Source organism: Theobroma cacao, chromosome 10, assembly GCF_053813885.1.
Source record: "Theobroma cacao isolate CCN51 chromosome 10, ASM5381388v1, whole genome shotgun sequence".
In the NCBI taxonomy this organism is placed as follows: Eukaryota; Viridiplantae; Streptophyta; class Magnoliopsida; order Malvales; family Malvaceae; genus Theobroma; species Theobroma cacao.
In genome coordinates, this window is record NC_142648.1 from 28,526,603 (window position 1) to 28,538,910 (window position 12,308).

At 36.1% G+C, this 12,308-nt stretch overlaps 1 protein-coding gene across 1 annotated transcript; it reads left to right on the top strand.

The window, feature by feature from the left end:
- The first annotated feature begins 235 nt into the window (after positions 1–235).
- Positions 236–2,186, top strand: LOC18587463 (phenylalanine N-monooxygenase-like). The gene is made up of 2 exons (XM_088802561.1): positions 236–1,285; positions 1,366–2,186. The coding sequence occupies exons 1-2, from the start codon at positions 263–265 to the stop codon at positions 2,005–2,007; spliced, it is 1,665 nt and encodes a 554-aa protein (XP_088658687.1). The 5' UTR covers positions 236–262; the 3' UTR covers positions 2,008–2,186.
- Positions 2,187–12,308: the final 10,122 nt, after the last annotated feature.

Below are 12,308 nucleotides of genomic sequence, written 5' to 3' on the forward strand. Positions count from 1 at the left end.
AATTAAAAATTATAATAAAATTAGGTAAAAAGAAAGTTCGAACTTTAAATCTTAAGTTCCAAATATAGTTTATACTATATTACTTTTCAGTCAGTTTCAAAAGCAAATTAAGAAAACAAATACCACAAATAAGAAACAAACAGAACAATGATGAATGACCAAAATTCTCACACCTTTGCCTCTATAAATAGCTATGCCTATCAACCTTTTTGTGTAGACAAAGACACAGATAGACAGTATACTAGTGTTTGATTATTAGCAAATGGATAATTCCTCAACCATTTCCTTTCAAACTCAGCTGCCATGGGGCTCCCATGATTTTGCCATCTCCACACTTGTTTCATTTCATTCAACACTTGTCCTAGTGCTTCTCTTTGCACCCCTTGTCCTTGTCAAATTGAAAAGCACTACTAGAAAGAATTACACCAACCAAGCACGTCTCCCTCCAGGGCCAACTCCCTGGCCAGTCATTGGAAACCTTCCTGAAATATGGAAAAACAAACCTGCCTTCAGGTGGATTCATGGCCTCATGAAACAACTCGATACTGACATTGCTTGTATCCGCCTGGCAAACATTCATGTCATTCCTGTCACTTCACCTGAAATCGCTCGAGAATTCTTGAAAAAATATGATGCTGTTTTTGCATCGAGGCCAGTTACAATGGCAACTGAGTTGGTTTCTCGCGGTTACTTGTCAACCGCCTTGGTGCCATGGGGAGATCAGTGGAAGAAAATGAGGAAGGTGATTGCTTCTAACATAATTAAACCAGCAAGACTTAGCTCGTTGCTCCATAAGAGAACCCAAGAAGCTGATAATCTTGTTAGGTTCATTTACAACCAATGCATCAACCCTGAAAATGATAGTTCCAATGGCTCTGTTATAAACCTGAGACTTGCAGTCAGGCAATACACTGGAAATGTCATCAGGAAGATGATGTTCGACAGAAGATACTTTGGACAAGGCAAAGAAGATGGAGGGCCTGGACACGAAGAAGAAGAACACGTCGAATCACTCTTTACTGTGCTCAAGCACCTTTACTCTTTCATCCTATCAGATTATGTACCCTGGCTGAGACCATTAGATTTGGAGGGTCACGAAAAGATTGTAAGTGAGGCTGTGAGAATTGTCAATGGCTACCATGACCCTATCATTGATGAGAGAGTACAACAGTGGAGAGAAGGGAAGAAGAAGGAGGCTGAAGACCTGCTTGATGCCTTCATTTTAGCAAAGGATTTAGATGGGAAGCCTGCACTTTCAGTTGAAGAGATCAAAGCCCAATGCACTGTGAGATTCTTACTTGTCCAAACACAATATAATATATTTTTCGGTTAACTAAAGTTTGATGATCCTTATTTCGTATGCAGGAATTAATGCTTGCAACTGTGGACAATCCTGCCAATGCAGTAGAATGGGCAATGGCAGAGATGATCAACCAACCCGAAACTCTCCAGAAAGCAATCAAGGAAATAGATGGTGTAGTCGGAAAGGACAGGTTGGTTCAGGAGACTGATATTCCGAAACTCAACTATGTAAAAGCTTGTGCAAGGGAAGCCTTCCGGCTTCACCCCATTGCACCGTTTAACCTACCCCATGTCTCAAACACCGACGTCATTGTTGCTGGCTATTTCATCCCCAAAGGTAGTCACGTCCTGCTCAGCCGGGTAGGCCTAGGCCGGAACCCCAAGGTTTGGGACGAGCCATTGAAGTTCAAACCTGAGCGCCATTTGAAGGATGGTTCGATAGAAGTTGACCTGACAGAGACAGAACTGAGGTTTATCTCTTTTAGTACAGGGAGGAGAGGGTGCATGGGCGTGGCTCTTGGGTCTGAAATGACAATAATGCTATTGGCCAGGCTGATCCAAGGTTTTGCATGGAAGGCGCAGCCTGATGAGGCAAAAATTGACCTATCAGAATCGGAAGATGATCTCTTCCTGGCAAAACCATTGCATGCTCTTGCCAAACCTCGCTTGTCTGCTGCAGTATATGCTCAGCTTAATTACAAGTGAAAAGATTTAGTGCAAGACTACTAGTAAAATAAACTGTAACTTATTAAGTTACTTGTACGTCAATTTCCATTAATCCAGCCATGCAAGTTACATTTCCTTTATTTATCCATGTAGTGGGAACTTTTTTTCTCTTTGTTAGACCAAGTGGAAATGAAGACACATATAACTGATATTCGAAGTAGAATACAAATATTTTCGCTTGATGTCTCCTTTCATAAATTTGCATCATTTATTTAACAAATTTCTTATATTAACGTCGCTCTTATTATAATATTATTTGTCTGCTATTCGAGCACGCTATGGAATGAAGGTACCAAGTGGAGAGAGAGGATTTTTATTCAATTCCAGCTAATAATCACAAGTCTGTGGAGACATAACACTAACAAAAAAAAAATGACAATTAAACATAATTCACAATCATTCCCAAAAAGTCTAATCTATAATTGAGAGGCTGAAACACTATTATAAATGTTTTCTTGGAACAAAGCACACTATTAGATCTTTGAATATGATATAAAGATTTCAATCAAAAATAAGAGAATTCTTATTGTAAGATTTACCGTTTGTTGAATTTTTCATTTCAGAATTCAACTTATTATGTTGTTCAAATTAGAATGTACTGTTTTTTATTTTATTCATTTAACAATTATTTTTTTTCTTTTTTGGAAATCAATGCTTCTTTCGTTTTCAATGGAAGTCAAGGATAACGGTTTTCACACTTTGAAAACCCTCAGGTACAGTTCAAAACAAAAAGACCACTCTATACCTGGACAAATACGCCCCCCTTCCTTTTACATTGAACATAAACTACACAGATATCACAATCAATCCTCAACATAGCCCCTGCACACCACCAACCCATGCAAACAAGAGACTAAGGGCTTTCCTTTGTTTACCTTTCAAGCTCAAAGCCTCACCTAACATCCTTACGAAGGACCTGCTCCTCATTCAAGAATAAACAGAAGATACAGATTACCCACACTATCCAAAATCTGCCCACTACTCTGCTGATCTGTTGTTAGCCGCATTCTTTGCAAGGGAGTTAGCGATTCTTCTAGCCCCTTTCAGTGTCACGGTCTAAAAAGAGAGTCATGAGTCCGATATCAACTGTGTATTAGTGTATGATTGGATATTTAGGTGCTCATATCATCTTCAACCTATGAATATTAAGGGACCAAAGTGGTGATGCCACCTCTCAATTTTAAATTTTTTTTTATTATATATCTATTTATGAGACGCCTTATGTGAGATAAAATCTTGAAGTTCCATAAATTAAAATGGATAATAAATTACAAGTTACTTAACTTGTGTAGGGACTTAAAGAAGGCTTTTTATCCATTGAACAGCATTATGTGAGCCAATGCAATTAATAGGATTAACGATTACTACATAAAAGTAATCCTTAATAAATATAGATTTGTAACTCTTCATTTTATTAATGATAATTTAGCGACTCAACTTCACATAATGAATAAAGTCGGAAAAAGTAACATCTTAATTTGAACGAAAAAAGGTTGAATCCCAAATAATTAAAAAAATTTAATAAATGTTAAATTTTAAAACGAGCATTTAACCGACAAAAAGATAATATAGAAGATATAACTATTGAAGTTCACACACTTAAAGAAATTAAAAGAGAACACTTCATAAACTAGACCATATGAAAACATTTTTCTTGTGTAAGATTCAGAAATTGATCCAGCACATTTAACTAGTGGCAAAAAATACCAACCATTGGTTTTTGGTGTGGTATCTGAAATTATAGCTAAAATGTACCCAGCCATCACTGGGTAGCTAGGTATGGAGAAACATAACGTGGGTCTCGTGTGGGAGGGCCATATAGCGTCTGCTTTGTCCCGAGCTGCTGGTCCATAACGGTGGACGTGTCAAATTCTGGGATGAATCCCCATGGACTATATAACTCTAAAACATGCATGGTGGTCCTAAATGCATATCTGTATATCACTTTCAAGCTTCAAAAGCAATATTTAGTTCCATATGGGATATATGTTGGTGGGAAAAACATAATATTTAGGACTTGGTCAAAGAAATCAAAAGATTAAACCGACATCGAAAATAAAATCGATAATGATTTTTTGGAGTTCCGTCTTTCTTGTTCGTTACTTTTCAACACATTGTTATTTTTCCTGAAGTCGTATACCTGAGCACATTTATATAGTGGTAATGGGTACTATAGACAAAAACAAGAAAGGATCTCTAATTCTCGACCACCCATTTGGGTTTTTGGTATATATCTTAAATGTGAAACTCTGTAGTTTTCATAGCTCAATACTTAGCACCACGGCACTTCCAAGGTAGAGAATACACAACGTGGGTCTCGTGTGGGCGGCCATATGGCTTCTGCAGGACCATGGAACTTGGAAGGGTCAAACAGAGAATATATCAAAAGACATTAGGAGTACATGACGGATGAGCAGAACCGCTCAAAGAAAAAACTCAGAAATTCGAGCAAAATAAAAACAACAGCAGGAAGAAAGAACAAAAACAGGACAGCTGCACATTTCTAAAGCATGACCTTGTTTGCAGAACACAGCAGAAGCAAAAAAGCAGTTAAGGCTGAACTGCAGGTGCAAGAAGAGAGCTGAGGCCTCACAGATAAAAACAGTACACAACCATGAAGCATACATTAAATAGGCCGTTACCACAGAGCAGTGAACATAGAACAACGATCAAGACCAAGCTTGCCGAGAGAGTCAGCAAAAGAATTACCTTCTCTCAAGACATTGATATAAGAAACATTACCAATAGTTCGAGAAAGATAATCAATTTCGTTGAAAATCTGCCATAGTTTCCATGGTCTTTGACGAACATCAGAAACCCAAGAAAGAGCTACTTTAGAATCAGATTCAAAGAGAAGCTGAGCTCCGATATATTGAGAAGCAGAAAAAAGGCAAAGAGCATGAAGGATGGCCATGAGCTCAGCATAATTTCTTAACACACCTCCACATCCAGAGGGACTAGGCTTACCTCAAGCAGATCTGTTAACATTGAATTTAAAACATCCTTCCAACTGAGGCTACCATGACGAGATAGAGCGAGAGCTGAAAGAAGGATGCAAAAAGTGAATAACAGACAAATCAGCATGATAACTCTATGAAATAGAGTTACTTGAGGTTAATTTTAATAGTAATTTAGTTTAGTTTTTGTGGTAATACATAAAAATTAATAAGTTTTATTTAAATTACTATAAATTAATTAATTTAGATGAGTCAATCTTATTTTAGTTAATTTTATACTTAATTTGGTGTTAATGTGATTAAAATAGATTATTATTGATTTATTCTTACTTTTGTAAGTGTTTAATGAAGAAAGAATTTTAATAGAAAAAGGAGAGTAATTTTGAGGTGCAAACTTCCACTACACATATCTCGGTAATTCACCCATAACTTTCTCTACAGAATTCCAAATGAGATGATTCTTGGAGCATTGGAAAGATAAGAGAAAAAGCTACAACTTTCACATATACTACTTCACCCATATGTGTTTGTCCAGCCTATTTTTCACAAAAATAACTGAAGATAGTTTAGCAAGAATCTCATTGTAAGAATCTAATTCCCAAGAGTGAAGGGTTCGCCTAAAGGAAATATTCCAAGAGCCATCAATCCATTCATCAAAAACTCTAGCTTCTTTGTTCAAAGCTAGGGAAAATAGGCGAGGGAACCTGGAACAAAGAGTGTCACTATCAAACATCCACCTATCCAACCATAAATAAAGAGTCACCACATTACCAATACACCATTGACAAGCTGAGAAGCCAACTAAATCTACCACCTTGTCGTTAGTGGGGAGTTGTTTAATACATTTCCAAACGAGAGGCATCTTATTAGAGTGAGAAATGGTTGGAATCCAATGAACTCTGCCAGCCCCATATTTTTGAACAACCAAACAATGTCAAAGAGCATTTTCCTCAATGCCATATCTCCACCACCATTTGCCAAAGCAGGCAATATTCTTGTGGCACAGATTAGAGATACGAAGACCCTCAAAGTGTTAAGCTTACATACTATGCTCCATTTGACTTTTGAAAGTTTACGAGTACTCGATAAGTGACCCCAAAGAAATGAACGCCTATGCTAATCAATTTTGGTAATAACACCTTTTGGAGCTTTAAAAATTGACCTATAATAAAACGGAAGGGAATTAAGGTTAGAGTTGATGAAAGTCAACCTTCCACTAAACGAGAGATATTTTCGCTACCTTAAAGCTAATCCTTGTCTGACTTTGTTAGTCACAAGATCCCAAAAACTGACACGTCTTGGATTTGCACCCATCAGGAAACCCAAGTAAGTGAATGGAAAGAAGCCCACCATGTAGTGAAGTATAAAGGCTAAAGAAGCCCACCATGTAGTGAAGTATAAAGTCTATGTCATTGCAAAAAGAGGTCGAATAACCTATCGGATAAGCACATGACTTGCCAAAGTTAATTCGTAACACAAAAGTAATCTCAAAACAGCAAAGGATTTTTTTGAGAATAGTAGCAAAGAGAGGTTTCAGCTTTAAAAAAAGAATAGTTTCGTCCACAAATTGTAAGTGAGAAATAGAGAGACCATTTGCAAATAAAGAGATGCCCGGAAAAAAAAACCAAGATCCTTTGCCTTAGAAAGAAGAAGATGAAGAACTTCAACAACCATGATGAAGAGAAAAGGAGATAGTGAGTTGCCTTGATGAAGGCTTATTTTCATAGGAAATTTTGTGGTAGCTAAACCAGTGATAAGAATTGAGACACAAACCGTAAAGATGCATTCAAAGATTCGTTTCCTCCATAAAGAGCTGAATCCCATCGCCTACATAACAAGTAAGAGAAAATCCTAGTTAACACAATTGAACGCCTTTTCAAAATCTAACTTTATGACAATACCACCTCAATTGTGCATATCTTTCTTCATACTATGAATAACCTCATTGGCAAGCATGATACTATTAATGATTTGTCTGCCACCAAAAAATGTTGATTGAGTATCACCAATCACTAAGTGAATGACTTTCTTGAGCTAGTTAGCAAGTTGCTTAGCTAAAATCTTATACAAAGAATTGATAAGACTAATGGGCCTATTTCCTTCAAAGACATAAGATTGGCAACTTTGGGAATAAAAGCGACAAATGATGAGTTAAGGCTTTTTTCAATTCTGCCAATAAATCCAACAACAAATTCAAATAAATCTTGTTGAATTAAATGCCATGAGTGCTTAAGGAAATTGAGGTTAAAACCATCTAGACAAGGTGCTTTTGAACCTTCATAATCCTCCACATTTGCTTTCAATTCCTCCATGGAGATCAGCATTTCAAGAAAAACATAATGCTCTCTAGATAGCTTTTTAAATGGAAGACCCTGGATATCTAGTCAAGGCCAATACCCATAGTGAAAGAGATTTTTGAAATAATTATAAGTGACTTAACATACTTCCCTTGGATCCAAGATCCAAGATGCATTAATTTACACCCCAACAATAAAGTTTTGATTTAAATGAGCTTTGGCCTAGATTAGAAGAAATGGGTATTCTTGTCTCCCTCTTAAACCCAACGAATATGGGATTTTTGGCCCTAGATAAATTCTCTATGTTTAAGGGCAGACCATAGATTTTGTGTGGCAATTCTTTTTGCTAGACATTCATTCAAAGAGAGATATTATGAATTACCAATTTTGTCAAAATGATCAATTTCAATTTTTAGTTCAACAATAGAGAAATCCACATTCCTAAAAGAAAAGCAGTTCTATTGTTTGAGATGTGCTTTAAGCTTGTTCAGTCAAACCTTAAGATAGTAGCTTGCATTACCACTGACCTCAAAAGAATTCCATTTCTCTGCCACTATATTAGAAAAGTCATTTGTAGACAACCAAAAATCAAGAAAATGGAAAGGTCGAAGGCCCCAGTTCATTGAATCAGAAGAAAGAAAGATGAGACAATGATCATATAGAAATCTTCTAAACCTTTATTGGCATAAATTCTGAAATTGAAGGAACCATTCAGATGAAAGAAGGAATCTGTCAACGCGATTGCATTTAGTGCCAGGACCATACTAAGTAAAGTTTTTACCAATTAACAGGAGATCGACAAGCTCACAACTATTAATAAAATTGTTAAAATCATCCATATCCGAACCAGAAGAAGCACAGCCCATTCTTTCATCAAGACTTCTAACAGTGTTAAAATCACCTGCACAACACTAGCTTATAGGAAAAATAGAGAGAAAGGAGAGAAGTTCATCCCAAAGTTGTAATTTATGGACAACTTTGCAAGGGGCATAAATATTGATAATTGAGCAATCAAAATTCTTAGAAATCCAACTGTCAGATATAAGAATAAACCTTTATTTAATATAAACATCTTTAAAAGAGATAGAGTTCTTGTCCTAAATAGAAAGAATACCTTCAGATCTTCCATTAGAAGGTGAAAAAAATCATTCTAGATTTTTTAACCTCTAAAGCCACTCAACAATTCCATCACTAATATCTTTCAATTTACTTTCCTAGATGAGGAGCATATCAACTTTTTTTTTTTTTAAGACAAACTTGCAAACCATGCTACTGTTTAAGAAGCAACCTAGGCCTCGAACATTCCAACACAAGATACACATAAAAACCTATTGAAGATAAAATGATTTCTAAAAGATTGAATGGTAGAAAATAGAGCAACCATGAACTAAGAGCAGAAAAGAAAGAGAAATCAACGAAAGAATGAGAAATCTTCATTAAGCAACCAAGAAAATATATACAATCTGTTGAAAAAACTAGTTGTACAAACCACCTAAGCTGGTATTCTATATTCTTGGAGCATAAGGATTTATTATAGATACCCTGACACCTCAGCAGACTCAAGACACAGTTGAGAGTAACAACTATTTAAAGGAAAAACAAAGGTAAATGGAAATCCCTAACAATTGGGAAATAGTAACTCTCAATAGTAACAAAGTAAAGTAAATAACCATCTTAGTAAATAAAGCTTGTGACTAAAACGACAATAATTATAGCTTCAAATGACAAATTCCTTCCTCAGTTAGCCTCAGCAAGTTACAACACCATTCCTCAACACACCTCCTTGGTAGGCATCATTCTGACCCCCGACAAAGTCTTGTAATATTCAAACTTCTCTTTACTCAGACATATAGTAAAAATATCAACAATTTGGTCATTATTTCCACAATTAAGTACTAGGATTTCACCATCTCTTATTGCTTCTCGGATGAAGTGAATCTTTACCTTTATATGCTAGGTTTTGCCATGATAAACTGGATTTTTTGCAATGAAGATTGCAGATTGATTATCAATCATTAAAGGGGTACCTATCTTCTATTTGAATCCCAAGTCTTCCATTACTTTTCTAATCCATATAGCTTGATTTGTAGCTGTGGTAGCTGAAATGTGCTCAATTTCAATTGAGGATTATGCAACCACCTCCTGTTTCTTAGAGTTTCGAGAAAAAACAACACTTCCAAAAGAGAAATAGTAGCCTCCAGTACTCTTGGCATCATCCAAATTTCCAACCTAGTCACTATCACAGTAACCAATCAGATCTCCACTCTACTCCTTTTCAAACTTCAGACCATAGCTCTCTGTCCCTTTGATATACCTCAGAACCCTTTTACCAATAAAGAAATGATTTTGAGATGGCTTCTGCATGAACCTAGATAGAAGACTAGCAGGATATATCAGATCAATTGTTAAAGCAGTTAAGTACAACAAGCTACCAATTATACTTTTACATTTTGAATTTGCAGCTCCTAGAGCTCTATCCTCATTGCTCAATTTACAATTAGAAGCCAATGGAGTATCAACGGCCTAACACTTATCCATTAGAAACTTTTTTAACAACTCAGATGCATATTTGCTTTGATGAATGCAAATACCTTCTGAGTTTGAATAAATTGTAGCCTCAAAAAATAATGCATTTCACCAAAATCAGACATTTCAAACTCTTTCATCAACTTGAGTTTAATGTCTTTCAACTAATTGTCATTTGAACCAGTGATTAATAAATCATCTACATACACTGAAATAATTACCTTAAAAAATTTTACAAATCTATAGACATATAGGGTAGGTTCATTAGCACTTTTTTGAAAGCCTTCTATAGTGAAAAATGAGTCAATTCTAGAATACCAGGGCCTATAAGCTTACTTTAGTCCATACAAAGCCTTTATAAATTTGCATACCTTCCCTTCAGTCCCTGGTTTGATGAAGCCCTCTAGTTGTTGAATGTAAATGTCTTCATAAATATATCCATTCAAAAAAGCAAATTTAACATCAACATGCCATATCTTTTAACCTTCTCGAGCAGCCAAAGCACTCAACAATCTTATATTGTCAAGTCTTGCTATTGGGGTAAAAGTTTCCCAATAGTCAATGCCATAAATCTGAGAGTACCCTTTCACCACAAGTCTGGCTTTCAACTTGTTGATTGTTCCATCAGCATTTCATTTGGTTTTGTAGATCCACTTTGCTCCAATTATATGCCGACGATTAGGCTTATCAACTAGCAACCAAGTATCATTATTCTCAATCATCTGCATTTCTTGCTTCATAGCCTGCACCCATTTGTTGTCTTTAGTTGCCTCAGCATAGGTAATAGGTTCACATACAGCTACATTACACCTAGCATAGATATCCTGTAAAGTCCTAGTTCCCCTAACTACAAGACTTTCATCTTTTATATCCTCTTCATAATCAAATTCACTTTTTGACTCATCATAATGCTGGTTGCAACTACTTGAATTTACCACAGTGGACTTCTCCTAGTCCCACATAGAATTTTCATCAAACTTTGTATCCCTGCTTACAAATATCTTGTTAGTCATGACATTTTATAACTTGTAGCCCTTACTCACATCACTATATCCAATATGTATTGCTACAACACTTTTCTCATCCAACTTAGTTCTTTTGTCATCTGGAACTTTTGCATAGCAAATACTACCAAAAATCTTCAAATGTGTCACTGATGGCTTTAAACCAAACCAACTCTCATAAGGAGTTTTCCTAGCTACAGCCCTTGAAGGTGACAGATTCAACAGATAGTTGTCTATGTTAGCAGCCTCAGCCCAGAATGATTTTGGTAAGTGTTTTTGAAACAGAAGACATCTGGCCATCTCCATGAGAGTCCTATTTTTCCTCTTTAAGACCTCATTCTATTGAAGGCTGTAGGTAATAGTCAGTTTATGAGTAATTCCAAATTGAACTAAATAATCTTCAAACTCAATAGCTGTGAATTCTCTACCATTATTAGTTCTAAGGGCTTTAATGGTAGTACATGCTTGATTTTCTACTAACTTTTTGAATTTCACAAAGTGTTTAAGGGCATCAGACTTAACTTGTAAAAAATACAAACAGCAGAACCTGGTTACATCATCAATAAACCCTGCTTCCTCCAAGAGATACAATCTTCATAAGCCCTCCCAAATCAGAGTGAATAAGTTGCATCTTGTTAGTAACTTTCCATCTCCTCTCTTATGGAAATGGAGTCCTGTTCTGCTTGCCGATCTTACATGTCCCATAAATCTTACTTGGCTTTACAATCCTTGGTAGACCTTCAACAAGCTCTTGGAATGTCATATTCTGCAAGGAAGTATAATTGACATGTCCAAGCCTCTAGTGCCACAATTCTAACTCATCAACAATACTCGCAAATGCCTTTTGTTCAATGTTTATCCAGTTGATAGGATAACACTTGTTTTTCATCTAAACTGTAAGTACCTCATCACCATTAGGGTCAAATGTAGTGCAATATTTGTCTTTGAACAATAGAGCATAATTGCTTTCAGTTAGCTCACCAACACTGAGCAACTTATGATTTGCTTCAAGAACAAGATATACATTGGAAATAAACTTGTTACCTAACTTAGTTTCCACTGCAACTCTGCCAATACCAATAATCTTCAAAAAAACTCCATTTCCAATCTCCACCCTTGCCCTATTACTCTTGTCAAGTATGGTAAATTGGCTTTCATCACCAGTGAGGTGATTTGAGCAAGCATTGTTGATTAACCACTTAGATTTCTCAATTCAATCAACAGCCTCACAAGCCATGAATAAAACTTCATCAAAAATCTCGACTTCCTCAGTTACTGTAGCTTTTTCATCAGTGTGTTTGCCCTTATTCTTACACACTTTTTCAACATGTCCAAGTTTATTGCAAGACCTGCACTTTACATGGGGTCTATACCAACAAAACTTAGCTGAATGTGTAGTCTTTTTACAATGTGTGCAAGGTGGAAATTTAGTCATCTGTTTTCCAACCTTATCTTCCACAGCTTTCTTCCTTTTATCTTTCTTCTCTGTATCCATC

Bases quoted from the DNA above. Each gene is read 5' to 3' on its own strand.
- LOC18587463 (XM_088802561.1), top strand. From the start codon at position 263: ATGGATAATTCCTCAACCATTTCCTTTCAAACTCAGCTGCCATGGGGC. The intron at 1,286-1,365 runs GTGAGATTCTTA...TTTCGTATGCAG, and splicing joins AGATCAAAGCCCAATGCACT to GAATTAATGCTTGCAACTGT.